The sequence below is a fragment of the Taudactylus pleione genome, unplaced genomic scaffold, assembly GCF_031769625.1.
Source record: "Taudactylus pleione unplaced genomic scaffold, aTauple2 ptg001032l, whole genome shotgun sequence".
In the NCBI taxonomy this organism is placed as follows: Eukaryota; Metazoa; Chordata; class Amphibia; order Anura; family Myobatrachidae; genus Taudactylus; species Taudactylus pleione.
This window is the reverse complement of record NW_028285433.1, coordinates 2981814-2998399: the sequence shown is the minus strand read 5'-3', so window position 1 is coordinate 2998399 and position 16586 is coordinate 2981814. Positions and strand designations below refer to the sequence as shown.

Sequence of the window (16586 nt, the reverse complement as noted above, 5' to 3'; positions counted from 1 at the left end):
TCAACAAACTGAATGAAGTGGGGTACAGCACACGTCAATTTGTACCAATTTTAAATATTACACTGGCCTACAATGTCACAGTATTTTTTATGAATAAGAATAACACACTGCATTACGACTTATAGTGTCAACATACGTGGATAATAATCTGCGGTCTTGCCGGCAGTGTCACCGAACAATAAAAGCGTAGCTAGCACACACAACAAAACGTAAAAAATATATATTTTTTATTTTTTGTGGAATGCTAATTTTATTTAACTTTTGAATTTTTTTTACACTGGAAGAGCACCCCTGCACAAGGCAGCAGCCCCTTGATAAACAACACATCACCTGTTTATGGTCAACAAAGCACCCCTGCGGAGTGTGGACGGATCACCTGCAGAGTCACAAATACGTAGATGATAAACTGTGGTCTGCCCGGCAGTGTCACCAAACAATAATAGCGTAGCTAGCACACGCAGAAAAAAAAATCTTTTTTTTTTTGTTGAATGATAATTATTCATTTTGATTAACTTTTTATTATATTTACACTGGGAACGAGCACCCCTGAAATGACAGAGCACTACTGGATGACACATCACCCCTTTGTGTACTGCAGCCCTAGCCCCTTTATGGATAGGACAACACAGCAGCAGCACCCCATTATGTACTTCAGTCCCCCTTTATGTACTGCAGCCCCAGGCCCTTTATGGACAACACAGCAGCAGCCCTTTATGTACTGCAGCCCCAGGCCCTTTATGGACAACACAGCAGCAGCCCTTTATGCACTGCAGCCCCTTGGTTTATAGGACAACTGTGACACAGCAGCACCCCCTCCCCCCCGCTTTATGTACTGCAGCCCCAGCCCCTTTATGGACAACAGAGCAGCAGCCCTTTATTTATTGCAGCCGCCCCAGCCCCTTGATTGACAGGACAACAGTGACACAGCAGCACCCCCCCTTTATGTACTGCAGACCCAGTCCAACAACACTGTACCCTTGAACAGACAGAGCATGTCTGTTCTCTGTACACTATCCACAGCCGGAGTGAAAATGGCACCAATCACCGGGACCTTTATAGAATCCAAAACCTGTGAGAATCCGACAGCGGGATGATGATGCTTTGTCTCATTTTGGATTTCCGAGTTAGGCGGGAAAACCTGAGCCAGACTCTGATCCTATTCAGATCCCCTATGTTCAGGTGGGTTCGGTTAGAACCGGACCCGCTCATCTCTAGTCCAAAGGCTGTTACATTTACCCCATTATCTACAAACCTGTTGCATAGTTAACTTTACTGAACACTGCTCTGGTACAGGCTGAATGAAATCAAGACACACTGCATATAAGCGAGGTGGTAGGAACCTTTATTTCAGTTAGTAGCCTTTAGTAAATCCAATAGTGCACAGAGAGCAACAATTCTTACTTTTTCACTGTTTAACCAGATGGGTTTTCCTATGACATTAATAGTACCCCAGACCTGGATCTACATAAGCTTACATTTCTCCACAATTGTCTAAGGGGTAGATGTACTAAGCCTTGTGGAGAATAAGTGGATGGAGATAAAGTAACAACCAATCAGCTCCTAACTGTTATTTTTCAAACACAGCCTATACAGTGACAGTTAGGAGCTGATTGGTTGGTACTTTATCTCCATCCACTTTATCTCCTCACAGGGCCTAGTATATAGACCCCTAAGTGAAGTAGCAGGGGTAGACTTATACCCCTTTTACACCGGAGCTAAAACCCAGGTTATTGCAGAGTTAACCCGGGCAGCTCCCTGGTGTAAAAGGGGAGAGGGTTGGATCGCCGGGTCGAGTGACCCGGCAATCCAACCCAGGTAAATAGCAGGGTTTAACACGGGCATAGCCCGTGAAACCCTACTGTGAAAACAGTGCACTCCGGGTCATGGTGACCTGGAGTGCGCTGCAAGCTAGCCGATTGGTCCGGCTTCAGGGGCCTTGGAGATGACGTCAGGAAAGCCGGGTATATGCAGACCCGACTCCGGTGTGAGCGGAGCCGACTCGGGAATATCCCAACTCGGCGCCGGCTAAATTCCAGGTCTGATCCGTATAGGAACTCTGTTTCAACTCCGGGTCAGACCCAGAATTTTGGTGGAAAAGGGGTATAAGTAACTGAGCCTCTATTATAGTGCCATGAAAACACAGTAAGATAAAATCCAATTAAAGAGATGTAACCATTTCATGCCGTGCTGCACCCTGTGACTAATGGCTCACTGCCTTGTTTTTCTTCACATGATCATGGTCACAGAGCTCATATTATAAGCACAACAGAGACAATGTGGCAGAACATAGCAAGAGGGAGGAGAAGCGACCTTATTATTTGATATCACAATGATTTGATTACAATTCCGTCCAATCAGCTCAAGCAGGTCTGTGGCCATCTCAGATTTCCATGTCCTGAATTGGAGCAATTTTAGGGATAACATAACAAACCCGTGAATTATAACTACATAATATAAGCTAAACAAAGCATCACAATTGCAGCAGGTTGTATGGAAAGTTATTGCAATAACACTACAGTCTGCACAAAGAATTAAATGTCTAATGCTGCTAACACTATCTTACTAGTAGCAGCATTTAATTAGTCTTCTATCTTGTGCAGGAGTTACTGGTAAACCATAGTGCACAATGCCCAAAGGGATTCCCACATGCACAGCATTATGGCACTTTGCCAATCATCAATACAGAACGTGTTCACACACAGCTCTAGCTCAAGGATGTCTCAAAGTTATCAAATTAACCCTTATATAACAAATCTGGAGAATGTTGTTTGGAGAAAAGTGTCTGCTATATATAAGGCATGGTATTTCAGATAGCAAATTTTGGGCAACCTGTGAACATTTTCCAATTTTCCGTTAATCCCCCTCCCCCCAAATAAAATCTAAATCATGTTTAAATTGTGTTTTTGAGACCTATCTATCTTCATAATAGAACATTTACATCTCAGCTGACAGATATCAATACAAAAAGATATTCTTATCTTATCAATGATTATAATGCAGTCACATATATTATAATGCAGTCACATATATTATATTTGTCAAGAAATTATTTTAAACAATTATGATAATAGGAACTGAAGTCCATAACTCTGCATGTGCAATTATGTGGCATAATAAAAAGGTTATCCGTGAACATTGCACGAGTGAAGATTTTAGGATGGTTTGTTTGCTATCATTTATGTAAAGTTTTAGAAAGTGTAAAAATGAACACTAAGGGAACAGTAGGGACTTATACTGTCAGTTTATTTTATCTAAGAATGAGGCCCAGAGTCACTGTCCTCTCTTAGTAAGCTAGGTCCACTATACCCGGAGAGATCCAAAGTGCTTACTGATCCTCATTCTACATACAGTCAATTCAAGCCTTGGGGCTTTTGTAATAACCTGCAAAGTTCAGGCACAGGTTCAATTCCCGTGAGCCTGTCCATATTTTTAAGGTGGGAAAACCTTCCAGCAGCCAATGCCAGGTCTTTCACATGCTTGCCTCAGATGTGATTATGTCAGGGAGAGCCCAGCTTGGCCTGGTGCATTTCATGCTACCATGCCAGGAAAATAGTTAGATCAGGGGTTCTCAAACTTTTTTGCTCTGGGACCCCATCTAACAATAAAAATTATTACAGGACCCCAGCATGTTGCTGCAGAATGACTGCCACACATGTGTGGTCAGCAGACTGCTCATGCACAGTAACACTATGCAGCCACAAAACTGTGAGGTGTCCGATTATGCGATCATTGAATTTTTTACACATTGCAGGGACGAGCTATTTTCAAAGCCCCTGTCCCTGCAAGGTGAGGCAGAGAGTGACTGAGTGGACAGGGCCGTAGCTAGGATAGTGCAGCAGGTGCCATCGCACAGGGCACCACAGGTCAGGGGCGCTGTTTGGGCCTGTGAAATTTCTGTTTATTATCATTCTTACTTGTAGTTTCCTCTTATTTTATCCCCAGCATCTCCTGGCCTCCCCTATCTCTTCCCTGGCCCTTCCCCATGAGGCCATGGCCCTTATTTGGGTGTATTATGTCCCTATGAAAAATGAGGGGGCGCCAATGCTCTTTCTGGCACAGGGCACCAAAAAGTCTAGTGACGGCTCTGTCAGGGGAGACAGTGGGTTACTGGTGAGGCAAAGGGTGACGCAGGAGGCAGTGGATAACAGGGAGAAGCTGTGAGTAACTTGGAGAAACAGAGGGTGACAGGAGTGAGGAAGATGGTGGTAGAGGGTGAGGCAGAGGGTGGCATGGAAAGGCAGAGGGTGACTGGGGAGGCAATAGGTGATGTAGGAGGCAGGGGGTAATAGGGAGAAGCTGTGGGTGATGGGGAGGCAGTGTGTCGGAAGGTGATGAAGAGGCAGGGAGTGGCAGTGGCTGGCAAGGAGCAGCATATGATGGCAGGGAGAGGCATAGGGTGGCAGAGGAGACAGTAGGTGACTGGGGAGGCGGTGGGAGGCAAAGGGTGACATAGGAAGCAGTGGGTAACAGGGAGAACCAGAGGGTGACGAGGGAGGCAGATAGTGTCAGAGGGTAAGACAGAGGCAATAGGTGATGTAGGAGGCAGTAGGTAATAGGGAGGAGCAGTGGGTGACAGGGGGAGGCAGAGGGTGTCTGTGGGTGATAGGCAGTGGGTGGCAGGAAGAAGCAGTGGATGACAGGAAAAGGGAGTGGGTTGCAGGAGGAGGCAGTGGAAGGCAGCAAAAAGCAGTGGGTGACAGGGGAGGAAGTGGTGACAGAGAGAGGCAGTGGTTGGCAAGGAGCAGCAAAGGATGGCAGAGAGAGCCAGAAGGTGACAGGAAAGACAGTGGGGGACTGGGGAGGCAGTGGGGGGGGGCAAAGGGTGACATAGAAGGCAGTGGGTAACAGGGAGAACCAGTGGGTGACAGGGGGAGGTAAAGGGTGAAAGGGAAAGACAGAGAGTGGCAGGGGGTGATTGGGTGACAGGGAGGCAGGGAGAGGCAGAGGGTGACGGGGAGGCAGTAAGTGAGAAATACAGAGGGGAACAGTGTGTTTCAGGGGGGAGGTGGTGGATGACGGGGGAGGCAGTGGGATTTTAATAAATCTATATATTTTCTGTTTCCCCCCTCCAGTTCGCACACTATGTGCTCCCTTGTTGCCCCATGGGGTCTGTGCACAGCACTCCCTTCATTCCTCATGCTCCCCTGTTGATGTTTCTTCCCCTTCCACAGCAATCATCACACATTCTGTGTCCCCCCACCCTGGCAGCTGCGGCCCCCAGGCTGCACTTAAGAGCATCTGCACAGACTGCAAAGAGAGTCCGGCAGATGGCTCCTCTGAGTCTGTCTGCTGCTGATGCTTGCTGCCTGTGTGTCAGTTTCTGCTGCTGAGCAGGAGGACAGGAGATGCTGAGCACTGGGGTGGGGATGGGGCTGCCTGATGACACCTTGGATCTCTCAGCCAGTGATCCGAGGAGTCTGAAATAAGAGACCAACTGGTTTCACTCTCCTCAGATCACTGGCTGAGAGATCAGAGGAGTCATCAACCTGACCACATGTGAGTCGCGACCCCAAGCTGAGATGGCCGCGACCCACTTTGGGGTCACGACCCACAGTTTGAGAATTGCTGAGTTAGATGAATGCCACTTTAACAAAATGGCAGACTCACCGAAAATCACAGCAGTGCCTGAATCTCTCAGACTATTACATTAGACCCTTTTTCCTCAGTCTCCATGAAATGTGATTTATAGCATAGCTCCATCTAAGCTCTTAACCCCATCACTTTCCTTGATCTGCCGTGGTACAGGTAAAAAATATATATTTCCCATGTAAACCTTGGTGGTGCTAGATTAAGAGGATCGTAGAGCAGAGACCTTTATATAGACATGGCTGTGAGTTATGACTGGGTGATTGTTGAGATGAAAACATGCAGCACTTGGGCATGTAATTGTGCTTGTTTCTTCAGTGGAATTTGGTCTTCAGTGTTCTGCGAATAATTCTCTTACCCAATCACACCACAGAGAAAACTGCACCGTCATCATTCTACTGTAGCTCTATTTCCAGACAATAAATTCAGTAAAAAATGTAATTTAATTGCAAAGCTAAAGTGGAGCTCAAAGAGTATTGATGACACTTTCCACCTATCATCTGTTCTTTGGCAATATGCAATTTCCCGAAAGGTTAATACAACTTAGGAGGTTCAAAGTGGAGAGTTACTAATTTCTATCCTGCAGTTTCAAACAATCAAGAGAGTGATTGATCCTTTTTTTTAGATTTTCAACCAAATAGAGCTCTAAAGAAGAAATAGGAGAACACTCAGAACAAAAGAGCAAAGCAAAGAAGATAACCAGGACAAACAAAGAGGGTAGAAAGAAATATCATACAAAATCTATAAATAAATAAAGTGGCTAGGAGTTTATTTGTGTTTTAATGGATGATTGTGAAGTAGTGTACTATATATAAAAATAAGTAATGTATTATAAAGTGACCCTATATGTATGGGTCTCTCCAAATTGAGTTAATATTGAGAATAAGGAAAGAGGTACAGTTAATTAATTACCAAAGCTTGGAGTGATGTATACTTTTAGAAATATAACAAGACATGGAACAGCTTTTTAGCTCAATACAAAAGCAAACTAGTCACTACTTAGTGGGTGAACAAACACATTAACATGACTCAAAGTAATGAGTCATTTGAAGAGTTTTGCTCTATCTGTCAAGTTGTAATGTTATCAACCTCCACACAACTGTCAATTATTGTGAGAAACTGTTAACTGAGGTCTTATTATTGAGAGGAGTAAATTATGGTGGCATTGTTAGTCCAGTGGAACAAATGTGAAATAAATTGGTATTGTAGTAATTATAGAGACTTTATTGAGACACTATTTATTGAGCCAAATGCAATTATAGTAGTCAGGCATGGATACACTACCGGTATTGATTCTGAAGCTTGAAACAATTAAAAAGTACAACCATAACATAAAATGCTGTGATTTGTTCTGTTCTTGATTCAAAATTGAATGTTAACACAGTCACTTACATTCCTTTCATTAATATATACCAATGCCAATACAAGAATCTCTCCAATTTTGTATGTAAATGTAAAGCTTCTTTATACAGAGCCACCAATGAAAGTCTGTGTGTTTCTTTTAGAGCTGTTGTGCCTAATTTGGTTCACATACACTTCATTGGTCACCTCAAGGGGGCCCATCTGTCACCTGCCACTGCCAAGTTGTATAGCCTCCCACCCTGCAAGTGGTGGCGGGCTGCAATCGGGGTCAGAGAAGGAGCCATGATTGTGGGATCCAAGATTGGGCAGAGGGAAGCCCTGATCAAGGGATGGGGAGCCTTGATCACAGGAGTCTAAGCCGGGACAGAGTGGGTTATTAAGGCAAGGTGACAGCATCTTGGAATGTTAGACTGCAGAGGAGGTGAGGTCCCATGATTAGGGGTCAGAGTAGCATGTATTGAGCACTGATTTGTGGAGCTCAGCACATGCTCCTTTGATATTTGTTCTCAATAGCCTCATTGAAATGATTCATCATTGGCTGCTTGCTGTCAGGAGCCCCTGGTGATGGATGGGTTGGGAGTGGCCCAGGAAATGGGAGTGCTGCTGCATGCCAGGGTTGGATTATGACTATTAGAGCCCTGGCATGTGAGTTGTAGCAGTGGATTTCACAGCACAGTCAGCACCAATGTGTGACAGCGACTGGTAGCAGAGCCAAGGATGATAGGTGCATCTAAATTAGGAGCAGCTAAATTCACAGATCTGCAGGGACCAGGTTCCTGCAGAGAGAAGATGCTTTTGGGGTCACCTCTCGCACAGGTACCCAATTGTATGTGATTGTATAACAGTAGCTTTCACTTGACTTGTGGCCTATTAATGTTCTGATTATCACTGTAATTTTTTATGGTTTATGGTGCACCATGAACTTTGCAACTTAGCTGCACCTATGGTTCTGCCAAAGACTTTTTCACAAAATATGTCTTATTCGCATCACTAATGCAACAATGCAAGGGTACCGTAAATACTAATAATGGCACTTCATGTAACTTCAGTGAGCGATTACAGCTTAAAAGTCCTAAATAACTCATCAACAGAGACAATGGTTCTCTACTGTATTTCAAATATCAAAATTTTATTGCTTGTAATATACATGTCAACTCCACTGGTGTGTTGAGGAAACACAACTCCACTGAATGTAGCTGAAAAGCAACCTTTGTAAAAATATTATAAGGAGGGCATTTTACTCACTGAGAAAGCGGTGGTCGAGATGCCGGAGGTAAAATTTCTTAAAGCGGCATCCGACAGTCAGAATCCTGATGCCTGAAGGTAAGTAACTGAAGCCTAACCCATAACCCTCCTCCTAACCAACCTATACCATAGCCTTACCCTCCCCCCACAATATAACCCTACTCCTTCCCCCCATAGCCTAACCCTAACCCTCCCCATAGTGCCTAACCCTAACCCCTAACCTTAAACCTAACTCTACCCCTAACCCTAATACTTACCATTGAGATGCCGGCGGTTGGGATACTGGCGCCGGGATTCCGACTACTGTCGGGATCTCGGTGCCAGTATTCTGCACACCGGCATCCTGATCGCTGAGATGGTAACTACATCCCCTGCTTAACATAATTTTTTTTTTCTTTTCGTGATTTAGCATGATAATGTCCTTCTCCATTGCAATCCAAAGCAAAAAATAACAGTATTCTTGGTGAAAAAACACATTTGCACAGTTGTTTGCTTAAAAAATGGCTACCAGTGTAATATAGAAAGGAAGCAAAAACAGTAATTCTGCTGTACAGAGCACCCTTGCTAAACACAGCAAGGGTGCTCTGCAGGAGATTACTTTTTAATAATAAGGAAAAATACAATCCTAGTCCAGGAACTAACCTAAATGGACCTTTTGGGCATGTTTGGAGAAGACATTTTTGAACCAGCCGCATATCAATTCTTTAACAGATCCAGTGGAATTTCTCTAATTTGAATTGATTTAAAAGACAAAAAAATAAGTAATTTTAGCCAAACTTGAGAAATGAACCGATGTTCAAGTCTGTTCAACCATGTCTGATCTGGTTCACACACAGTCAAGTCAATTCACACACATGCATCATATGTTGCCTAAAAACCTATAACCTAATGTTGATATACATTGGAGGTTTCCAATTGTGAACGGTAAACCTCAAATACATATAGTGAACCTTGAATAGAAAACCTCACACACAACTGTGATTTTAAAAAATAAATACAATATTTTTACCAATTAACAATATTTAAAGTAAATACAGTAAAACAGCTAATTCTAATTCAAAATGTGTTTAATGAACTCGAATGCTGCCAGCGAGGTAGAAATGGGGAACCTTGAAGTGATCAACAAACGACAGGCCCGAGCCCTGAATTTTGAACTATTAATTCAAGTGAGCAATAACAGTTGAACAAAAAACATTTTCAAGGCCATAAAACCTGTGAAATTTTATTAAGGATTTTCAAGAATTACAACATTTTTGACAATCACTAGTTTGGAGAGAGATACGAGGATTTATAGATATAGCAAGGGCAGATATAGTAGGCAAGGAAAGGCATCACATAATAATAATAATAATATAGACAGCTCAGGGTGGGGAGTTCAGACGGGTAGCAGTCGGGAAGCCGACGGACACAATACCGATCACAAGCTTCCTGACTGTCTAAACGGCAAGTGTCTAATGACAGGCGTCGATATCCCGATGCCTGTCATTAGACCTATGCTGGGAGCCCGACACCTGGCTTACCGATCGAAGGTAAGCCGGGCGCAGACAGCCGCGGGGGTGGGGGGGAGGGTTAGGCTTAGGGTCCCCGGGTGGGACTTAGGGTTAGGCACCCACGCGGGAGGTTAGAGTTAGGCTAGGGGAAAGGGGGGTTAGGCACCTCCTTTAGGACTCAGGTTTAGGCAGCGGGGAAGGTGGGGTTAGGTTTAGGCACTTAGAGGGGGGGATTAGGGTTAGGCACTGGAGGGGGGAGGTTAGGGTTAGGCACCCTAAGGAAGGGTTAGGGTTAGGGGGTAGAATTAGGTTAGTTAGTACTTACCTTTAGATGATCGGGATTTTCACTCCTGCCGGGCTGCCGTTGTCGGGATTTGCGTCCGGCAGTAAATCATATTGATTCCGTTCAGACTGGCAGTGCTATAGCAAAGGGTCACAACCTAAATTGGCAGTAATCCATGAAGCACTCAATGCCAGAGGTATGAAGGGAAGACCCTGAGACCCAAGCCACTTTTGGACATTCAAGTCTTTGGTCTATAGCAGCCACCTTTCCCCTTGGCACTGTACTCAGACGCTTGTTTCCCACAGTATTAGAAAGCATGAGAAAGCATGAGAAATACAGCAGGGAAAGATGGAGGTGACAGGACCAAGACAGAGAGACAGGTGAAGCTATCACCGATAACTTAACAAGGCATATACATAGTAAACAATGAAACAGTGATACAAGATACATAAGACAGAGACCAATAAAACAATGGAATTCATAGGGCTATAGGCAATAAGTAATGCGTGAACAAAGCAAACATAGATTCAAAGATGCAATATCAAAGCAGGACATAAAATAAAATGTCAAACAACCTGTAATGTGCCTACAGGCCAGGCCTTAGATACTCCTGAAGGTTGCGTGGAACTTACTACAGTTGGGCTCAGATATACCACAGCACCTGCGCCAATAACTTACTAGCTAAGGAGCAGACAAAAAAGTAAAAAAAAACCCCCAGAGTTCTATCCTGGCACTACCGTATTACTCTAACTTGTCAATTTAAAATCTTTAAAAGAAAAAGTAATCTATAACAGGTCTATAAATAGTATAATGCTTAAACATTATTTACTGTAGTAATCTCATTAAATATTCTGATAAAAGCCCTTTTTATTTCTTATTCACTACCAACAATAAGTAAAAACAATTCTAAAATGTTTCCCTGGTGGGGGCTTTTCAACTCAAATGGTCAGCAGCTTATCCATATTATATACAGTGTTTTCAATACAGTTATTTTGCAGATTGCTTACTTCCAATGAAGACTTGGATTAAATACACATTGAAAATCAGTAAATAATTTGGGGTATAGACATTTATTTATTTTCTTCTTGGAACTGGGAGGGCATGTGCTTGTTCTGCTACTGTAACTATTGATTTATTGTTTACTGTAACCATTGGACATATTAGTAACAGGAAACATACAATAGATTTATATCTCTCCTAGCAATCATGTTTTTATCTTTGCGGCTCCTTTTCTCTGTTGAGATTCAGCATCAGAGATATTACACCTGTAACAGAATGTCTGTTGTTTGTAGACTATTAATTCGGTGTATTGTTATTGTGTATGTCGTATTTGTAAAGACTGGAATATTACTGACTAGCAAATATATCACATCTATGAAGGACAGTTATTTAATTTGCTAAACCTTTTCAGGCAATTACAGACAATTACAGTTGCAGAACATTGTTCATGTGCGTGGAGAAAAAATATAATCATATATAATTAGTTATTAAATCACATGCTCTTGGTTGAATTGTTTTTCAATCATTCTGATGGTTGAGCTGTTTGGTTAATTGCGTTCTTAAAACAAGAATATCAAACCGAGAATACCATTTCATTACTAAAAGGAAAATAAATACTGTATTTATTAGTACAATATTATCTGAAATGCCCAGCAAAGTGTGACAAATATTCTTATGTGAAGAGCACACAACAGGTTTATTTAAACATGTATTTCATGCAAGTCTGGTTGAAACAATATGCCTCATTTATTTATTTCAGATGTATTTCTATTATGTATTTTTTTTACATACAGCAAGCTAATAGGTTAGTCATAAAACCCTTTATTTAATGATAATTTCTTTATGTACTGTAAATTAACTATACTTCAATAAAAAAACATTTCTGTACATGTTTCAAGTTACTTCTTACCCAATAGACTTAAAAACTATATTCTCTCATTCTCTGATTTTATGGAAGCCCCATAAATTACACAGGCAGACTACAAAATTGCAGATCATGTTGACAGTCACTGTTACTGGCAAACCACTTGTGATTGGCTGTTTGCAAATGAGTAATTGGTGCTTTCTTTGTTGCTTTAAGGGGGGTTTAATGGATACTAGGTGGGGAGTTGTTTCTGCTTTATTAGAGAGGTAGATTTTATGTCTAATAGCAGTTTAATTTGTTACACATAAAATAGAAGATTTAAAACATGGATGCAAGTGGTACGTAAGTGTCTGTGAGATGTGCCAGACACAAAGGCTAATGTTGCTGTCATCTCAATCTCTGCATATTGGCAAACATACATAATTTAAAAAAAGAAAACTCTTTCATTGGAAATTAAATTATTTGCATATTGATGTTGCAATTGTTTTCGGATTTTTCCCTCCAAAAAAACGGAACTCAGAAAGAGGACAAAGTCCAGGAATAATGATGTTTGTCCGTGCAAGATGACGTTTTGCCTCTTTCTGAGTTCCGTTTTTTTGGAGGGAAAAATCCGAACTCAGCGTGCAAACTCGAACCTATCCGAGCCTGCACATTCCTAATATATACATATATATATATATATATATATATATATATATATATACTTTCAAAAATATATATGCAATGAAATCGATTTGAAGTAAAAAGCTGAGGGGTCTATTTACTAAGCAGTGTTAGGAGACAGAGTGAAAAGGGTTAAGAAAGTGATAAGGTGCCAGCCAATCAGCTCCCAACTGTCATTTTTCAAACACAGCCTGTGAGATGACAGTTGGGAGCTGATTGGCTGGCACCTTATCACTTTCTTATCACTTTTCACTCTGTCTACTAACACTGCTTAGTAAATAGACCCCATAATGTATTTACTTAAATAGTAAACTATTTCTGTAGTAAATAGACCCCATAATGTATTTACTTAAATAGTAAACTATTTCTGTATACTGATTGGGATTATTGTAAAGATGAGTTCAAAATGTCTACTTTATGCTGCAGTAATCATAAAAACTTAGCAACTGAATCTTACCTATAAATCGTATCGTTCGCCTGATTAATGGGTTCAAGTAACAGCACTCCCCTGTCAAAATCATTTTTTCTTGATGTATCAGGTTTTCCCTTGTAGACTTTATGAAATAAGTAGCTATCTCACCAACAAATATCTAAATAAAAAAAATACATATATTAGATTTGTAACAAGTTTATTCAGAGGTAATCATTAACAGCTTTTATAAATGCAGATACCCCCTTTTAGAATTAACATAACTACAGTATACATTTCCGGACAAAAATAATTTCCTGCTTGTTACTTGTGTTTAATCTTCATTGCTGCAAACGGAACATAAGATGAAATTAAACAAATACACAAATGAGAATGTATCCCTTTGAGAAACAGAAATAATAAAAAACACATAATAAAATGTACAAAAAGGAAATACACTTAAGCAAGTCTATCCATAGTGGAGCAGAATCCTTGATTATTTGTTGCATGTTGTTAAAGCAGCAAACCCATATAGAAATTATTTATTTTTATTTGTATTTTAATATAAAGCTAATTACCTTTTATGCATGTTATGTGTCAGTCATTTTTCTTTCTTTAAATCATTATCTATTTTCAAAATCTATCTTGAGGGAAAACAAGTATGACTGCCAAACACCAGCAGTCTGCTATATAGACACAGGCTCTCAGTCTCCCAGACTCTCAACATGTCATGTGATGGCAGAACAGTGAAAATGAGGATGTCACAGTAAACACAAAGCTGAGAGAGGCGTTCCAAAGACTTTCTGTTCAGGACTTAATGAGACATGCTATTATGATTGCATTGGTAGTTAAAGAACACTGTGAAAAATCTGTAGAATTATCAAGCATCTACAGCAGTCTGGACAAAAAAATGAAACAAGAATAAAGTAAATGACCTAGCAGTATCTAATAGCAATGCCATAGTGTTTTAACAATTTCTGATTACTGTAAATCGGTGCAAACTTTTATACATTAATGCTAAGGCCATGTGTGTTAACAAAACAAGTATAAATATTACAAGAAAATGTATACAATATTGTTTTTGATTGACAATCTAAGCCTCCAAATTGAGATGACCCATTCTTCGCATCTCTACATCACAATTTGCAATCCAAACTGGCATACAAAGTTTTTAGTTGTGGAAGCTTGGCAAGCATGCTAAAATTTTGGATGGAAAATGGTTGGTTGAGGGTAATCCATATGTGTAACTAGTCACATTATGGTAGATTGAAAGTCTAAAGGTTAAATCGTACTTGTCTACTTTTGAGAGCTCCCCAACATGTGATATGGAAGAGAGCTCTATGAACTCAGGTCATATTGGCATAAATGACACAATTTGCAGCAATGCGCTCTTCTCACTGTGACACAATGTTCATCATCATGCTCTACCCATTACAATGAGATGATGTACAGCTTACTCTTCCCACTATGTTGATCACAGTGTGCCATATGGGAGATATCCATACCCTCTTGGAAGGCCAGGAGATCACCCACTATTTTGTAAGTCTTCAGGACATACCAGAAGAGTCATCAAGTATGTGCTAAATGAGCAAATATGGAGCTGAATGAGTGAATATGGTGAGGATCTTTTCATTTGCATGACAGCAGTGCTTTTCCAGAGTGAAAAACTTCTGTGGTAATGTCGTCTTTGGTCCAAATTTCAATGTGAAACCGTTCATACACCTGTAGACTCCAAAAAGGAGTTTTCAGTGAGTAATAGGTAACTTTGTTCCTTACATCAATATGTTTTGGAATTACAAAATGGAGTTGAAACAGTTTAACAACAGTTCATTATGGTCAAACAAATGCTCTCCCTTGATACAACAGTAGAACAGTAGAAATGACAGATATTTTGCGCAAAATCAAGGATATGTAATGTCACAGAAAGGCAAGTTCTAGTGAACAGAAAGCCATTTCCCATTGTATTTGTAAACTCGCGGTTCACAGAATTTATAGTTTATTCATTAAGATAAGGGAGTGATGGTCAATTGCTTCTTTGGTGTGGTTGCCATAGCACTGGGAGTACTAAAGGTCAAATTCTGATGACAAAAGGTACAACATTTTGTGATCTAAAGCAGAATAAAGCAAATAATTTTCTGAACAATTCTGATAATGCTGCTTATCCCTAACAGTTATGGTTCAGATAGACAATAGCATTCTAACTCCAAAAAATCTAAATATCAGGCATATACATGTACTGTATACACTGAAGTACCAAAAGTCATAGGATAGATGTTTTTTTATCGTATATGACTCCCTCCAGCAGCAACTCTATGCGGCATTGATTCCACAAGTGGACAGAAGACCTCTGGAGAGATGTTGACCCATGCCATCTAGATAACTTCCCACAGCTACCTGTTAGTTGTAGGTGCAGGATCTTGGTTGTGAATGGACCTCTCTACCTAGTTCCATAAATGCTCAATTGGGTTAATGTCGGGCAAACATGTGGGCCACACCATTTGTCTGAACTCTCCAGAATGTCCAATTCTGGAAAACTTGGGACCCATGACATGGTGCATTATACTACTGGAAAATTCCATCGGTTTGGGGGTACATGAAATCCATGAAGTGCTGCAAATGGTCATCAAGCAATGCAACATAGCGGTTACAGGTCAATGACATGTTCAGGCAGACCAGTGAACCCAACCCATGCCACATGAACACACCCCACACCATTATGAAAACACCACCAGCCTGCATGGTGCCTTGTTGACAACTGGGGTCCATGGCCTCATGGGGTCTGCGCCACACCCGAACCCTACCATCAGCCCAAAAAAACTGGAACCGTGACTCATTGGACCAAGCCACATGTTTCCAGTCTTCAAGGGTCCAATTAGTGATGTCACAAGCCCAGGTGAGGCGCTGTGTACATAGTTGTAGTGTTAACAGGGGCACCCTGGTGAGTCTTCTGCTCCAATATCCCATGGAAGCTAAAAAACGTTGCAGTGACATGCTGGATATGTATCTGGTTTCTCCTGCATTGAATGTGGATGTGATTTGAGCCAGTGTAGCCTGTCTGTTACCACAGACAATTCTGGCCAGAAGCCAGTGGTCATGATCATCAAGCAGGTGGCCTGCGGTCGGCCACTGCACTGCCAACCCAGTGGGTGATAATGCCTTCCGTGATGTATTCCCGGTATACATGTGACACGGATACCGGTACTCCCGGTATACATGTGATTGAGGAATGTTGAATGACCACACATCTTCGGATATGGAATGTATTATCCGTCCGGCATCCACTATTATGCCCCGTTCGAACTCCAATCATTACTGTTGCATTGCCATGAGCAGCCTAGCTGGAGTTCAAACTGACTCACAAGATGTCAGATTAAAAATTATGCAGGTCTGGACATTTCCAAGATGTCACAGTATGGCGAGGCCACCTACCATTACCTTTAACTATCATTGGAACATGGCAAGCAGCTTATATCTACTCCCCCCTAAAGAACACTGACCTTATAATGCTAGCAACATTGATCTATTATATGTTAGGCCCACTATAGCAAATACTGCACTGTGAACTATTATGGTTTAGTTGTTCCTAAACATTACAAACCCACAATCCACATTGTAATATGAAGAAGTGCAACAAATTATGCAAAGAGAAATTTCTATGTTCTTAACACACCTCAGATAATTGTC

The 16586-nt window shown here is 41.3% G+C and overlaps 1 protein-coding gene across 1 annotated transcript in view; it reads right to left on the bottom strand.

Moving 5' to 3' along the window:
• The window catches only part of PLPPR1 (phospholipid phosphatase related 1), a 167807-nt gene that overhangs the window by 19147 nt on the left and 132074 nt on the right, over nt 1-16586 (bottom strand). Inside the window, exon 4 of the mRNA XM_088461322.1 lies at nt 12951-13083. Coding sequence (XP_088317448.1) covers nt 12951-13083 — 133 coding nt within the window. The remainder of the gene's footprint in view (nt 1-12950; nt 13084-16586) is intronic.